The sequence below is a fragment of the Uloborus diversus genome, chromosome 4 (genome assembly GCF_026930045.1).
Source record: "Uloborus diversus isolate 005 chromosome 4, Udiv.v.3.1, whole genome shotgun sequence".
NCBI classification, from domain to species: Eukaryota; Metazoa; Arthropoda; class Arachnida; order Araneae; family Uloboridae; genus Uloborus; species Uloborus diversus.
This window is the reverse complement of record NC_072734.1, coordinates 39,666,240-39,683,879: the sequence shown is the minus strand read 5'-3', so window position 1 is coordinate 39,683,879 and position 17,640 is coordinate 39,666,240. Positions and strand designations below refer to the sequence as shown.

At 34.4% G+C, this 17,640-nt stretch overlaps 1 protein-coding gene across 1 annotated transcript in view; it reads left to right on the top strand.

The window, feature by feature from the left end:
- LOC129220057 (dynein axonemal heavy chain 5-like) overlaps nt 1–17,640 on the top strand; it is a 274,414-nt gene that overhangs the window by 33,292 nt on the left and 223,482 nt on the right. The window contains exons 11-16 of the mRNA XM_054854398.1: nt 103–223; nt 1,209–1,343; nt 3,907–4,082; nt 10,040–10,144; nt 11,854–11,917; nt 12,619–12,854. Of these exons, the coding sequence (XP_054710373.1) occupies nt 103–223; nt 1,209–1,343; nt 3,907–4,082; nt 10,040–10,144; nt 11,854–11,917; nt 12,619–12,854 (837 nt within the window). The remainder of the gene's footprint in view (nt 1–102; nt 224–1,208; nt 1,344–3,906; nt 4,083–10,039; nt 10,145–11,853; nt 11,918–12,618; nt 12,855–17,640) is intronic.

Here is a 17,640-nt window from a genome sequence, read left to right as displayed (position 1 = left end):
TATCGTATTAAATTTGTTTAAATCTGTACCTTCATGACATCGCAGAGATTTCTTTCCCTTCCATCTATCATTTTTGTTGAAAATGCGTTATTTTTCTTGCAGTCCGTTTCTAAGAAAGGTGGGGAATACCTTGATAAAAGAAGTCATGCCATGGAAGATGCTGTCAAAGAGGTCATCCAGGTTTTCGTAGTCGAAAGCTCTTTCAAAGATGAAGAAGAAAAATGTATGGAAACGGTGATATTTTTTTTTTCCTTTTGTTAAATTTTTACAAAGTTATCTGTGTATTAATGATTAATAATTTTTCTTTGATTTGTGCTGCTTCGACATAAATATTGAACTATAGTGTAATAACTTCATTTCAAAAGTTACCATTACTATTATCAAAGTAACTTAAAGGAAGGAGCTGTGTTAACTTGGAACAATGTGATCAAAATACAACGGTACGCATGACTATAGTTAAACATATGCAAAAGCACATGCAAATTACCGACAGTTCCGTAATTAGACGATAGTTTCGTCTATGTTATGGATCGTCAGTCTGAATTAGCCAATAACCGAGCTGGAGGTAGATGTTCGCCATTGAAAACTGAGATTATCGATGCACTGGTAGCTAAAATGAATTTAGCGCACCAGCGACAGTCCGCAAGCAATACTGCGGTTCAACTCGAAAATGAAGGTAAAAGCTTAGGTAATAAGCAGTATTTTACCTTTGGCTTTAGAACGATAACTTACTGCTTAAACTTCAACATTGTTTTTCATTTCGATTGGCCGATTTTTTGCTCATAAATTTGAAATTAGTTTTATCAATTTTCAAAGTGCTTTCATGTATAAGCCTAAGATTTAATAAATTTTAAGGATGGAAAAGACAGGAAGACTTTTCCCCACTCTAATACCTGACTTATATCTTACAAACTTCATGTTATGCCAAACCAATTTGAAACTTATGTCACTTTTAAAATATATTATATAGATATTTTTGACTAAACGAAAGTTCCTCGTGAGTTCTCAATCTTTTAGCATAGTTTACAAAAATAAAGTCATATTTTTGTCAAAAAAAAAAAAAAAAAAAAAAAGGAGAATTCATCATGGCATTATCTTTAGTGTTACATTTTTTTTTTTTTTGTCGGGTAGTGGGAATGCTTGTTGTAGGTACCTATCATATTAAGAAAATAAAAGTTTTTTTTTTTTTTTCAATTTTACCAATCTAGCCAAACAACAAAAGAAGAAGATCTTAGATGCATCTGTGGGACTGCAACAACAGTGCAGTAAGAAACTTTTGGAAAGTGTAATTACATCTGTTTGCGATTCTCTAGAGACGCTTTTGTACAGTACATCATACAACGGTAAATATTTTTATTTTCGCCCAAGTATAAATATTTTATATTTACTTAACTTTTTTTTTGGGGGGGGGGGGGAATTCGTGCAATATTGAACTAATTTTTATTAATATATTAACTGGCGTTTCATGCTACCGCGAACCATGGTACATTAAACTTTTTATTATACTAAAATTTGAAATAAAATTTTGAAAATCTGATAAAATAGGAACATTTAAAGCAATTATTTTGACTGCGCATGCACAAAGATTGCAATTTATAATTTTCAAAATTTTGTAGCCAAATATTGGTCAACTTGCAAAAAATTCCAGTTAAATATTATAAAACTTACAATGTTGTCGCCACAATTCAATTATTCTTGGATAGGTGACAAATTGTAGGGGATTGTTTGCGAATTTGCAACACTTGCCTGCAATCCTTCAGTATAGTTCGTTATAAAAACAAATGATTAGTGATTTGATTTCTTCAATTTGTTGATGGTCCCTTAAATGATGGTGATTTAATTTTTATTGAAACACTGCAGCTGACGCATATCGTTTATGTGAAAAAGTTACACAACAATGGGGTTGTTCCGTTCAGTCAAAAGTAGTACTTTTAGTCACTGAAATTGATACAATAAGAAAAAAAAAAAAACATAGACCCAGAAAATTCTTTCATTTTCCCAACATTTATTTTTTAATTAATTTTTTTAAATGTCCGATTTTTCAAACAAGGCGTGGTCTAGATGACGTCACAAACGATTGTTTTTGGCGCATCTTTGTACCGCGTTTCCACGTTATGATAATCAAGAAGCGAACTAAAATTGCGCTCTACGCTTGCTATCAACCATATCGTTGCCAATACAATAACTGCAAAGATGCGAGTTAAATATTTTGCTCTGTGAATGGCAACATTTCATCATTTGTGATGTCATCGGCAAGAAATGTAAACAATGAAAGATCACCGATTTAAGTAATTTTTTAAAAATATTAAACAAATTATTTAAAAAATGGTTAGATCTTATGTTTTTAAGCATGTTCTTTCAAAAAAAAAAAAAAATTACTTTTAAAATATTGGAAACAACCCTATTGTTTCTCGAGAAATTCTATAAAATGTGAATATAATATAATTTACATTTTACAGAAGCGGAGGAGACCTTTAGGAATTTTCTCGTGGTTCGGCCCAGATACACACGTAAAACTTATAATTCACTTTCTTTTTGCGTTGGGGACGAAAAATCAATGCTGAACATGCACGATTTTAGCGATTTTCTTTTATCGCGTGATTCTGATAATAATACCTGAATGAACGGTATTAAATTTTCAGAAACAAATTCTGGCGATGTTTCCTCAGACCTTCTGTCATAAATGTCATTATTCACATATACCAGTTTGAAAAACGTACTGAGCTAGGTTCTGAGAAAATACAATTTCTTGGATCTTCTAGTTATCTTGAACTTTTATTAAAAAGAGAAAAAGAAAAGCCGGTAAAACTATTTTTTTAGAAAAAAGAAAGTCTACGTATTGTTTCTTAGTCAAGTGTTGTGCATGATAATCATTATGTTACTGAGAATGTAACTGCTTAAAAGTGCGTATGTTCACCTTTTTTTTTTTTTTTTTTTGTGCAAAATTACTGGCTTAATTTTGGTTTCTCTGTTTTTTTTCCTTTAAAAAAATTCTGGTAATAAATGCAAAAAATTAAACAAGCACTTAGGATACTTGAAAGCATATACGCTTCAAGAGCGGAGTGTTTTTCATTTGGCAATGCAATGCTTATACTTTTGTCGTTATATCTCAAAATAACTTAAAATCTTTCGAAAGTTTAGCCGTCTATTTTTTTTTCTTTTTTTTTTTTGATCAAACCTAACTCTGTCAACCAGTACTATTTAATTTTATATCAGAAACGTCTGTTTAAACAGCTGATGTTTTCTGCAGATAGCAATACAAGACATAATCATTGATTAGTCAGTACATAACTACTGTAAAATTTCGCTTAGGCTTTAGAGCTTCATAATGGATAACATTATAGCATAGTATGGCTGCTTCAAGTATTTCTCTCCCTCCCCCCCCCAAAAAAAAATAGGAACTGCAACTCTGGGGTCAGAATAGTTTCTTTTCCAGGCCAAGAGAAGAGAAAATTCTTTAAAACCAAGATTATGGAACTATCCTGCGTTTAAATTTTGAATTTAATTAAGGACAAAAAAAAAAAAAAATCTGTAATTGCAGAGCTTTTAAAGAGGAAATATAATGCCACTTTAGTCTTGTCGTACAACTAAATTATATCCATTCCATTTGAATCATTAAATCCATTTAAATTTTGAACTACTGATGCCTACTTTTGAATTTCTGGCATATTTCATGCACCAAATCACAGCACCAAAATGTGTCGAAAAAATTCATTGGTATATTTTGAGAACTATGAAATAGTTTTATTGATGTCATTTCAAATGCTAAAAAGTTTGCATAAATTAAAGCACATTCGAGATTCATAAATGGAAGTTTGTCTTTTTTTTTTTTTTTCTTTTTCTTTCTTTTTTTTTTTTTTTTTTTTTTTTAATGAAACTTGAATCTCTGTCTCTTTCATTTGGTAGAGAAAGCTGGTATGGAAAACAACTTGCTGAAATATCCGTGGTTCAGATCGGAATTACACCTGAAAGACAATTCATTAGCTCTGGTACCCTCGGTGGACGAAGTGCAAGAGGCCATCAACGAAGCAGCCTCCGAAATTGTAGCGGCTTCTAAGAAAATCAGCTTATGGCAATTCAATGTAAGGATTTCCTGGCGCAAAATTCATTTCTGATCATGTTTCTTTGAATTGATTTATAATAATGTGATATGTGATTTTCAATAACTTTATTTATAAAGAATAATTTGCTTAAAGGATATTTTTAATATTAATTAAAGGTCATCTACAAATGATATAACGCTTTCGAGGAAGGTGAGGAATTCGGGAAATTATAACAGTTTAAGACAGGGACAAGGAAGGGGCGATGGACGTGATTGTCCCTCCCTTGAGGGACCTTGCACCGACAATGTTTCTGAATTAAAGTTCTAAAACGCAACTGTAGTCCATTTTTGATGACGTTAAGGAAGGGAATGTAGTTCAAATCTTCCTCCCGGAAACTTTTCGGAATTAAAGTTTCAAAAAGACAATTTAAGGCGATCTTTGGTGATGTTATTTTCAGCCGTTTGGAGTCGTCTCCCGGGCATTTAGCAAAATTTAAGTCTTAAAGACGCGATTTTAGATATCTCAAGTAATGTTAGGGAAAGAATGGGTTCAGTGACTTTCCGCCAGTAATTTTACGAAAATAAAGTAGCAAAGACCTCAAATTTAGACGACCTTCAAGAATGTTACGAGGAGGTTAGTTCGAAACATTCCCCCAGAATTATTACAAAGTTCAAGTAGTAGTTCTAAGACGCTGTTTTAGAATACCTCTTTCTATGGAAAGGGATAGGTTTGGGAGCCTCATCGAATAAATCTCTATATTTTAGTTGTTTTAGATAAAAATGCTGTGGGAGCCCCCCCTCCTCCCCCAAGTATGTGCAATCAGATACGTAACAAAAGGTAATTTAAAAATTTGATTTTTCTATTACATTTCGGTTAGTACCCCTAATAATAGCAGATGATTGCAATTTTCCAACAGCTTCAATAATGCTATTTAAATGTCTTAAAGAAACCTGATGTATCTTTAAGTCACTAAGTCACTTACATCTTAAAAAAAAAGAAAGAAAGAAAGAAAGAAACTTCCCTGCATTTGAATCATTTATTCCAGAAACCCGTCAAGTGCACTTTTTAAAAATTTCAGAAAACTAAAACAAAAAAAAATTTAATTAAAAAATAAGTAAAGGGTTCGGCGCAGAATTTTTTTCAGTGTTTCTTATTGTGTTGTAAAAACAAATAATGCTTGGGGTTACTTCTAAAAATTTTATTTTATTTATTAATTAATTAATTAATAATTTAATTAATTAATTAATTAATTAATTTATTTCTTGCAAAAAGTTTAAAAAAATTTTGTATCTGACGGGTTTTTGCAATAAAATAAAACTTTTTCCTTGAAAAAAAAAGTTTTTGACTATAATATTGATTTTGAAAACCTGTTGTAGGTTGTAAATGATAAAGCATATTATCTTAATGTTTAAATTTATTAAAAATCAAAGAAGAAGTTGAAATATCAGTTAAATGAGAAACGCAAAATAAAGAAATAATCGAAGACAAACGAGACAACTTAAAATCTATCGTCTCTGCATATTGGCCAAGCCTTATGTTTGAGTTTTTATTCTATTCATCTTCATATCTTTTTGAGTGGGGATTTTTTTAAAAGTCTATAGAGACGCTACAACTCGGTAGCTCAGAGTCAGAAGAACGTAAGTGACATTATGATAATTTTACAAACGTGAGGCTAAACTTTTTTTAGAGCATGCAAAGGATGGGACGCGCGCTCTTTTCACTCTGGTAAAAAAATTAAATCGATTCTTTTTTAAGAATCCATTTTCTTATATCTCGGTACGGAATAGGCTTCTACATACAATGCACTAAGAAACGGAAATTCGCAGTTTTTGGACTTACATCACTCTGGCTCTGAGGAACAGAACTGTTGAGTGATAAATATTTGAATCACAAACAGTGTAAACCATTTCATGAAAGCACTATAATCGCGTTGTGAACTTATTTGGGGAACTTTTATGGAAACGTTTAGTTAGTTTTTCACCGATGTGTCTTTTTCCGTACACACGAAAGACAAAATGATATTTTATGCATCATAAGTTTTCATTCTTGTCTCTACAAAGTTTTTTTGTCAATGACCTGTACTACGTTCACGGGAAAAATAAACCAGATATAAAGAAAAAAAATGCATCTTTTGGCGATCTCAATCACGTGTTTGGCTTCGACAAGAAAAAAATTGTGCCAAGCAGACAGAGAATGCGAATGCTATAGCTTTTTTTTTTTTTTAAATTCAGGGAAAATCCCCAAAAGTGGCCATAACGGCAAACCTTCTGACAATCTGTTTACCTTCTTTCGGCCCATTTACATTCCGTGAATAGAGTACAGTAGTACCAGAATAACCACTGAATTAAAAATGACTTTCAGATTTTAAAATACTGTAACAGTAAATGCGAAAATGATTTTGGAAGAAACGAACAGGTGTTTCTTCCATCAGACGCTATTCAGCGGCATTTATAATGAGGAATCTGGTGCAATAACATGTCGCATTCTTTTAAAATAAATCACCTATTTATCTCTGTTGAATATAGAATTGACGTCATTCTATTTTTAACTCGATTTCAATATAAGTTGTCAGTACTGCAAATCAGTGCATGAAAATAATTAAAGAATTCAAATCATAATTATAATGATGTTTTGCTTCTATATTTTTCTGTATTAGCTCATAATTTTTAGTAGATTGTATGCAAAAAATTAAAATATAAAGTGAATGAAATTTTTGGCGTATAAGTGTAAAAGAGACAGAACAATGGGAAAAATAGTAAGTGAATATGATTTGTTATAAAAATAAAACGGGATATGCTTTCCAAAATTCTTCTTTTTTATCATTAGAAATTTTAAAAAAAAATGTCAAGCTCGTTACTGTTTTAATAAACTTAATGAGCTTTTTAAGCTCTTAATTTTTATACCAACGATATTAGTATAATTATGAACCAGTAAATATTTCCCTTGTGAATTTAAATTTGGCGTCAAAGTCATTTTTCCTTTACCACAAAAAACTTCCGACTTTGGAAATTAGCAACCATAATGATTCAATAGACTTCATCAGGTAAAATAGAAAAAAAAAAAAAAAAAAAAAAAAACCCCTAATACTTAGTATATTGCGAAATAGAGTTTAAAAACTTCATTAAAGCAAAAGAAAAAAAGAAAAAGATTTCTGTTGTCGTGAAAGGCTTGTAAATAACTCAAATAATAAACTAAAGAAAAAAAATAGAAAATAAAGAAATTAGATAAAACCAGCCTAACTCAAAATGTAATGTGGACACTGAAAAGCTATTCAAATAGTTCAAACATTTCTCGTTCCTAGAATACACATCTAAAAATATATGTGTTGTAATATGAAAACTCTTTTGTAACCATGAAACGTGTTTCCGATAACACAGCGAAAACACATTATTTACAACCACCGCAGCAAATCACATGGAAAGCATTTGACCTTCCATTACGTGGGAGATTTCTAGATACAATGTGAAAATAGATGACACTTAAATTACAAAATGAATGCATAATAAATCAAAAAGTACTGCTCCATACGCTTTCATCTTCAAAATGATCAGCAAGCGCTGCTGATTGTGGTTTATTACGGGACAATTTAGATTTTGAGTAATTTAGATTTTTCTTGCTCTGATATTTCACTTTTGTCGAAAAGTTGAGGCAGGATTACTATATTGCTTCGTTTTCTTATTAATTTCAATCAACTCCGGCTCCGACTCCTCTACTCCAAAATCAGTCCGACTCCCACTCTGCAGCCGTGGCAGAGTTTGACTTTGGAATAAAACAAATACAAATACAAATGTGACGACCAGCAACAGGCTCTGGGCCCAGCTAGGCTGGTCCTAGTCAATTAATTAGTCCCCAATGAAGATCAATGGCCCTCTTAAAGCTATCCACACCCTTGCTCATTACCGCCCCTTCCGGTAAGCTATTCCAAGTGCCCACGAGACCCTGCTAGAGTAGTAGTTTTTCCTAATTTCCAAGTTAACCTGAGATTTATATAGCTTAAAACAATGATCCCTTGTTCTGCTTTCCCCGCAAAAATTTAATCCATTTACATCTTTCATTTTGATAAATTTAAATAACTGAATCATGTCCCCTCTGACTCTTCTTTGCTTCAGGCTATACATGTTAAGCCATATTAAGTCTGGTATCATAATCTAAATCTGAGAGTCCCCTTACTAATTTAGTTACCCTTCTTTGAACCCTTTCCAATACAAAAATATCTTCAGATAAGGCAACCAAAACTGAACAGCGTACTCCAAATGAGATCTTACTAAACTCCTATATAAAGGCAGAAGAACCTTCTTAGATTTGTTTGAAATAGATCTATTGATAAATCCAAGCATTTTGTTGGCTTTGTTACTAGCAATACTGCACTGTTGACTAAACTTGAAGTCCTGATTTATTAAGATACCCAGGTCCATAACATTTTTTTTCCTGATTTATGACTGAACACTGTAAACGATATCTCATATGCTTATTTCTATGACCTAAGTGTAGCACTTGACATTTCCCTACATTAACTGCCATACCCTATTTATCTGCCCTCTTAGTAATATGATCTAAATCCTCTTGAAGCTGTTTTACTTGTTGTTCATTTTCGACAATCCCCATAACTTTTACATCATCAGCAAAACAATTCATGCTTCCAGAAATATTTTCATTGATGTCATTCATAAATATAATAAACAAAAGAGGCCCTAAAACTGATCCCTGAGGAACCCTACTTAAAACATCACTCCAATTAGAATGATTTCCGCTCACAACTACTCTTTGCTTCCTACCAGTGAGCCAAGTTCTAACCCAAAGTAAAGTTTTTCCTCTTATTCCTATGTCAGCTAACTTGCTGAGAAGAGCAACATGCGGCATATATAATCTTGAAGGAAAATGGCTAAATCCGACAGTTCCAGGTTTCTGCCCCGGTTCAGAGAAATTGAATATCCGGCACTGATTAAAGAGAAAGAGATTCAGTGTTGGTAGAAAAACCAGTAGGCTCGTCTGACTCAGGACAAACTTCTTGTTTATTATATGAAGTTTAATGACGCTTCAAACAATTCCCGCGCCAGAATGCTGCACAAGGTCAAAACTCATCCTTGCCTGCTCTCATTGCTTCGTACAGGCTTAAAATGCAAAAAATTTGTGTTTGCAACGTACACTTTTTTAAAAAAATGGCGATATTTTATCGCAGTTTAAATTTCATGTTTATTAGCATTTTAACAAAAGTGTTTCCCTTACCACTATGCCATGCGGCATGCGGCCGACACCTGAAGTTAAATCATTTTTTAGCATTTGTTCACCTGCAGAGTAGCGTAATGGTACAGCATTGGTCTCCCATGTCCAAGTTTACAGACTCAAACCTGACCCAAGTCGGTGATTTTTAAGGAGCAAAAAATCGATTGCTGCCATTCTTCCTGATTATTTGCATGTTAAAGATCTTTTGATAATCTTTCGGTCTCGGATGCTCTCAGCAAAATTCAATCCATCGTGCAGTTCGAGCCATAAGAGCCCAGGTGCCTCCATGTGGTGGGAAACTAGGCGTCAAATTCTCAAGTGATAACTACATCAGCCGATAATGACGCCACATGAATCAATGGGTACCATTCTCAAGTGTAATGCCCTAGGGCTGCATCCAGGACTGATTATTAAATAGGCCTACTCGGCAGTGGCCTGTGGCATCCGCTTTTTAGGAACCTCCAAATGGCTGAAACAATTTTAATCAATGGCTTAAATTGCGAAGTTCAACTACAGAGAGTTCCGAAAAAGTGCTTGGTGTACGGCCCCCCTCTTTCTTAAACGGGCCCTGGATGCAACTGGTAAGGAGACAATGTGGGACCGTCCCCCCCCCCACCCATCGGACATTAGTTTTTTTAATTTTAAACCAATTTGTTTCAAACCAAGTTTCAAAGCTGGATGTTTTAAATCATAATTTGCCATTCAAGCTATTATAGTTTTATTTAAATTTCTTTTCGTTCATGAATGTTCTCTTCACATTTTTCTTCCTCCAGGAACCCTCTCGGAACGATCGTCGAACGAGTCGCTTGGAAGGTCCACGCAAAACTCTTTCTTCTAAATCCGAGTCTGCGGGGACACTGTTCACACTTTATAGACAAGTATCCGAAGATAAGGAGCTTTTGCAAATCTTAGGCTCTATTCAAACGTGTTTGAAAAATACTAAACTGGTAAATTCAACTTTGATCATTCTATATTCTAGTTTTTGGAATAATCTTTATGCGTTGCAAACACGAGTGATTTAAAAGTCGGTACATATTTCAAAAGTCATCTGTCACAAATGTTTAAAATTACATGATATTTTAAACTGAAATCTTGAACATAAATAATAAAAAAGCTCCATCTGCAACAAAAGCTTTTCAGTCATTCAAGGTAACTAATCTATAATTTCTCTCCTTTTATTTGCCTGCCCTACTCGTATTTTAATTAGACAAAAGCGTCTATTGATATAATACCAAAGAGAAATTTCAAAAGAATTGTATAATTATCCAAAATTTAAAAAATCACAATTATAAAATCCATTTAAAATGAATTATTAACTTGGTTCGAAGTTATACTTTTACTTAGGGTAATTTTGATCCATTTGAGAAATGTATACAAATTAAATTATTTGTTAATATAAATCTAATCTTTGAACTAAAAATATTATAATTTCTTAGTGTTCAAAACCATTTTATAGCATCATGAGTTTTCTATATTTTTTTTAACATTTTATTGAATAATGGAATTCAGGACGAAAGATTTCTACAATTTTTAATCAGCATTTAAGAATAACTTCCAAACAGCAACTTTGGAATTATTGGATTATTCAAGCAGCTGTGTTTAGTGAAGTCAACTTCTTTTGTAAAATGAAAACTCAGAAACTAAAATTATAAAATTTCCAGCACAGCTGGGCTGCCTACAGAGCCAAGCTGTGGCCGCACTGTGCACTGGGCAGTCTTAAGTTTCGTTTGAAGAAAAATTTTATTTTAAAAATATGAAGTAGAGCAAAATTTCCCTAAACGACTGCACTATCAATGCGGTTCATCTGTTAGCAAAGGCAACGACAATCGAGATTCTGCAGATGTGCGCGCTCCTCTTCACAAATCTGAGCAATCTCTGTTGTCGTTAATTCACTTTACCTGTCGTCAAAAAGCAATGGCAGTGCTTTTCTTCACAAATCTGCACTATATCGATTTTTGTGAACTAACTTTACTTGTCGTCAAAGCAAAAGTTGTGCTCTTCTTAACAAATCTGCACTATATCGATTGTCGTCAATTAACTTTACCTGTCGTCACAACAGAGGCTGTGCTTTTCTTCTGGAAATCTGCTAAATCTCGATTGTCTTTAGTTAATACACTTTAAACTAACTTAAGGCTACTTGGGCTCTTCGTCACAAATCTGCACAATCTCTATTGTTATCTATTAACTTAAACTGTCGTCAAACACCAAGCACTCGTGAACGTCACTTTATGGAACAAAGAGATTTTATTTTATCAGGTGGGGTCTTTAAGCGTCAGCTTTCTGCAGTTTACCTTTTGTAATTATTTTTAAAGAATTCTTTGATTTAAATACAATAGTTTCAAGAACACGCTTCTATCTTTTATTTTTACTTCTCTGCATTATTTTTTAATAACTGAGAATTTAATTGTTAACTAACGGTAAGTGTATTCCACTTTCTTTTTTGCAATAGGAAGTTGAAAACTGCATGGAAGTATTTTCCAAGTATAGCCACTTGTGGACAAAACAAAGAGAGCAGGAAATAAATGACTTCACGTCCGTTACAAGAGACTTGATCGAATTTGAAGACAAAATAAAATTCTATCTTCAGGTTAGCGACAAAATCGACTTAGAGCCCCAGAATATGACAGTGGGATGCATTAAACTCTTCCTGGGTAAGATTGCATTCTAAATAAATTGGATAGATAATTCGATCATGCTTAAAATGAATTACTGCCTAAACGAACAATTTTTGCGATTCCTGAATTATTGTTTGCGATGTATTGTTTTTCGTATAAGGCGAACCACGGATAAGACAAACTGATTCTAAAATGTCCTCTTGAGTTCCTTTTACCGTGTTTCGCTTGTATAATAAAGAAACATAATATAAAATACTGTCAACTTTTCACTGGTAATTTTATTTCAGTTAAATTCTAAACTCACCAACGTATTTTATTATCTTCCCCTTTCTTTTGTTAATTACCAACGATCTTGTTATCAAAGCCGCAAGAGACCAAGAGGAGTATTCCAAAGCTTCCTATCATTTGTGTCTTTAAACAATTGATTCTCAGCTAAAACCTAAGAAAACGTTTGATACTGGAAGCAGCAGTAATTTCCTGCACTTGATTACACGAAACTATTGATAAATATTTTCTTTATCAAAGTATATTCTAAACTTATTAGATGGATTTACTTTTTACACATGATGTATATTGTTTTAAAATATTTTCTGGTGTCCGATCAGCTGTAGTTAGCAGGTTGGTATCACTGTTTATCGTGCCAATATCAATAATTATTCTTTGAAGCAAAAAAATAGAAAAAAAAAAAAACATGTGTAATTCGCCGAAATAGAATGAAAATGATTTCCTCTGCCCAGCTCCGGTGAAGAAGCTATTGAAAGAGGAGTCTTGGAAGTGGTGCGAAGCTTTTGGCTCAGCTTGTCGCGGCAAATACTACTCCCATATGCAGAAGTGTAACCAAGAAGTGAAAGGCTTCATGCAGAAGTTGACTCATCCGTTCGAGACTACCGAAGAAATAAAAGAGCTAATCTCTGTATTGGAGGAAATACGCCAAAAAGAAGTGGACATCGACTGTGCCATTACTCCTATTGAGGTGAGATATTATAGGGTTATTTTTTCTAAAGCAGGGGTTCTCAAACTGGGTGCCATGGCCCCCTGGGGTGCCGTAGGAAAAAGCAAGGGGTGCCGCGAAGTGTCCGTAGTATCCATATTAGGTGGGTGCTTCAAATAAGGCCATGTAGAAAAATAAAGGCCAGCCTCTTTTTTTTTTTTTGATGTAGCATAGTAAAAATTTGCTATATCGTGTCTTCATCGTCGTCACAAAGCCTGACTGATGATTGAGCCTTTTCAACAAGCAGTATTTGATTACCATGCAACAATGTAGCAATAATTATTACAGAAGAAAGATGTCAAAACTATCTTATCTCTTTTTACGGTAGGTTTTGTTTCTACAGGGTTCACTGTAATTTACTAAAGGGTGTTTTTTTCAGAGGTGTAGAACTTTAGGTTCAAATAAAACACCGTTAAATGATATAAATCGCCATGAATTTGGCTTTATTCAAAAGCTGATTCTTTGCCATTTTTATTTAAATGAGATTTCTGGTATATGGCCTCTTCGGCTGGCTTGGAGAGCGTCTAATCGGGAAGTCCAATTTTCTATCACTTTTTGCAACAATGGGGACCGTATGTGAGTGATATGTGGCGAATGTTCTTGTCCAAGGCGTCAATCGTCTGTGGATTATCGGTGTAGACCTGAGACTTCACACAGCCCCACAAAAAATAGTCCAGCGTAGTTAGATCGCATGATCTCGCAGGCCTATTCACGGTTCTATTAAGAGAAATTATTCGTTCACCGAAAGTTTCTTTCAATAAATCAATTGTGACACACACTGTGTGGCATGTTGCACCGTCCTGTTGTCTATTCATGATGAAATGGCAAACCAAACTAAACACAAAACATGTGACAACTATCAAAATGGCCCACAGATCAAACAGTGTTCCCGACTTAAAGTTCTATACCTCTAAAAAAAACACCCTTTAGCTTAAAAAATAAAGTTGTTTATTGTTCTTGAAGCCTAATTTATGTACACTGCTTGACAATTGCTAAGGAACAATTACGTTTTTTGGAACAGTAAAGAATAGATAATGATTAAAGAAACAAAACGAAATATATAGTTAGTAGGGAGGATGTGTCCTTATTATAAGTACAAAATAATACAGATATTACTGAATTAATGAAGTAAAAACTTAAAAATAAAAAAATAAGCCTACTTAGATGATTTTCATAGAACACCAAAAAAATGATCTAAGTCAGAATGATGGAGACATGAGTACCTAAATATGATGTATGATTACGGGGGACACTGATGCACAATTTACATCTGTTTTCCATACTCCCCACTAATTATTGAGGAGTGTTTGGGGGATGTTTTCCCACTCCTCTCTCAATGCGGATTTGAGTTCTTGTACTGTTCTGGGAGGGACGGTTCTTCGCGCAATACGTTTTCCAAGAGCCTCCCAGGCAAGCTCAATCGGATTTAAGTCGGGAATGTAAGCAGGCCACTGCATACAGAGAATGTTTTCACTTTGCAGTGTGTCTGACACTTCAATGCTCCAGTGTGGCCGTGTATCGTCGTCCGTAAAGAGAAAATCTGGACCGATAGTCCCCCTAAAAAGACGAACATGGTCCAGTATAGCATCTCTGCAATACATTCCCGACGTATCGCTTTCTTATTCAAAAATGTGAAGCTGTGTTCTGCCATTGTGCATGATGCCTGCCCACACCATGACGCCTGGGCCGTACCGATCACGTTCGCAAACAAATTTATAACGTGTTCCACACTTTCTCCACAGTAGTTGGTGACCAGAATCACTTGTCCCACTGAAACGAGATTCGTCAGAGAACATCACTCTAGAGCAATTTCGATGATCACACCAACATGTTCCTTACACCAGCGTAATCTCTCTCGACGATGGCGTAGTTGAACTTGGATGCAACGTACGAGCTTCCGTGCACACAAACCGACATTATTTATTCGCCGTGAGATGGTTCTTGCAGAAACATGCGCACCGGTGGCGGTTGTTAGATTTGCGGTTATCTGTCCACGAGTAAAATTTCTGTTCCTTTTTGCCACAAAGGGCTACATAGCGATCCTCTGAAGGTGTGGCGCTCCTACCACGACCCCCGGCATGCTTTTGCACAACATTTCCACCTTCAGCGGCCGTCTTTAATCGGGAGATGGCACTTTTTGATACACCCATTGCAGCAGCCACAGTGGTGACACTTTGACCTGCTTCTAGTCGTTCAACCACTCGTCCACGATCGTAGATACTCTATGATGTCTTGCTGACATTTTACTCTTAAGTATTTCAAGAACCAAACAGAATTTCAGAGAAAAACCTTTTTTAACATCCAGCACTATTTTTGTTAAAAACCAAGCAGCGTGAATTTTCGTACGAATTTTGAGCGTGTATGCACTATCTTTCATACAGATAACGAGTCTTGGTCTACTACGCCATCTGAACTTGAATTTATCGCCATTGGCCAGGTGGTTGAGTTACAAATTTGCATAAATCACTTGTTCCTTAGCAATTGTCGAGCAGTGTAGTAGACGAGTTCGAAGAGAAAAATGTCTTTGTGTATTATCATTGTTTTCTATGATTAGAAATTCTAGAAAAGTAGATTGTGGCCCGAAAAGGCCATCTGAGGAATGTACAAGAGCTGGGGTCAGTTCAGTTATAAATGAGCGTGATATTTGGTTATGAGCATTAGGATGGCCTTATTTAGCGCATTTATCTCATACAATGGAGAAGGACTAGGGTGCCGCGAAAAAATTCTATTTTGTCAAAGGGTTCTGTGAATCAAAAAAGTTTGAGAATCCCTGTTCTAAAGTAAAAAACTGTAAACCTTCTTTTCGTTACTGCTTTTCGATTTCAAATAGATATTCTATGTAGAAGCATTTAGACCGTATTGGAGTAATTACGCCTTCTCTGACAAAAAAAAGATGACATGAATAGAGACCCTCTTTGAGAGTTGCCCTAAGATTTTTATTTTTTGTTTTGGACAAGTTTGAAGATGCTGTTTTAATTATCGACGGTCTTTTCCTATACAACAGTCAAGTGCCTATACTTGGGATAGTTTTGAACTTTTACATTTAGTAGCATCTTAATCATATGTTTTCCATTCGAACGAAGTATTCTATTTTTTGGATGTGCCTTAGTACTTCATCTCAGGACAAGGTATAGATGTGTAGATATGCCCCTTTAAAAATACCCCCCCCCCCTCAAAAAAATGTTCACTGTCCCAAACTAGGGAACTCCAGCTCTAACTTGGGACACTTAACATTTTGATCTTCCTTTCATGTATGCAGCAATAGATAATAGTAGGGACACCAACTATCATTTTAAAGAAGTTTATTTTAGCTTTCCATGTTTCTCATTTCACATTCACTTTCATTCCTTCAGAATACATGAAATTCACAACAAATAAATTAGTCTCATCTCTACTTTGAGATTCCTTTTCAGTAGTAGAAGTAACGTATATGTAATATTTTGGCAAAACGTCTTTTGCTCATCAATAGATTTCAATTTTTTAACAATGACAACTTTTCTCACCTGTTATGGTATGACGCATTTATTATCATCAGAACTGTCATCATTTAAAAAAATGTATTTATACTTTCTTCTTAATACAGCTATACTTTTAATTACCTCAATAATCCGTATAGACACTTTTTATGCCTTAGTCCTCTAACTTAGAACGGTGTCTCAAGTTTGGAGCGTATTTGTAATTTCTCAAATTTTTGAACAAGTTAAATGGAAACGAAATTGCCCGAATAAGGCACAGGTACATAGCCGAGATGAAATGTACAACAAATTCAATCCAATGCTTCTGAGTTAGAGTAGGTAACCAAAGTTAGTTCCATGCTTAAAAATCAAATATTGTTTTGAAATTTATTAAACTCGACCACAAAGCTGATGCATCAAAATTGACTCACATAACCTCAAAATATAACTATTCATTTATTCTGTAACACCATTTATTTCTTTACTGGTGAAATACTGACAGGTGTACTAGCCCTCAAAACTAAATTCGGCAAAATGTCCCGAGTTAGGATAGTGTCCCAAGTATGGGCACTTGACTGTAGTCTTTACTTTTTATTGGTCTGAACGTCAACCTGATGCCAGAAATAGTGGAGATGATAATAGGAATTTTTAAAAAAGATCCTAATGTCTTTCCTTTCGGTTTTTGAAAAAGTTTGCCAGTACGTATATTGCCGAAAAAATGCTGTAATTTTTACAACAACTTGCAAATACCAAAGCTGTAAACGTGTCTGAAAGCATTTCGTGCTGGTGAAATTGGAACTTTTATTTATCACCTGAGCCATGTGACCAATGGGAAGCGCTGTAACCAATTTCTGTGGAGCTAAACAGCAACATCAACGTGTGCTTGAGTATATAATGATGGCGTCACCTGCGATCCAGAAGCCTCGGTGATCACGTGTTCAAACGATGGCTTGATACGCTTGAGACAAGTTTGATCCCCATTCTCGTTCGGGGTATATATATTTTTTCGGACTGTAAATTCTTTTATGTAAATCTATTGATAAAAGTCTTAGGAGAACTTTTTTTAGTTCAAAGCATCAACTTGAGCAATTTACAACAATGTGCTGTAATATTCACAGCACCGACCAGAAACAGCACTAAGCCAAATTAGCAGCTGGTTAAGTGGCAACGCTCGTGGCGGGAAATGTTGCGGTAAAATTATACAGGATTTTTTCACAGTGTATTTTTTTCTTCTTTAATGTTTGAAAGCGGCTCAAGTTCTTAATATGTCTTTAAATTTTGTTCTAAAAAGGTTTTCCACTTTCATTTTTTGT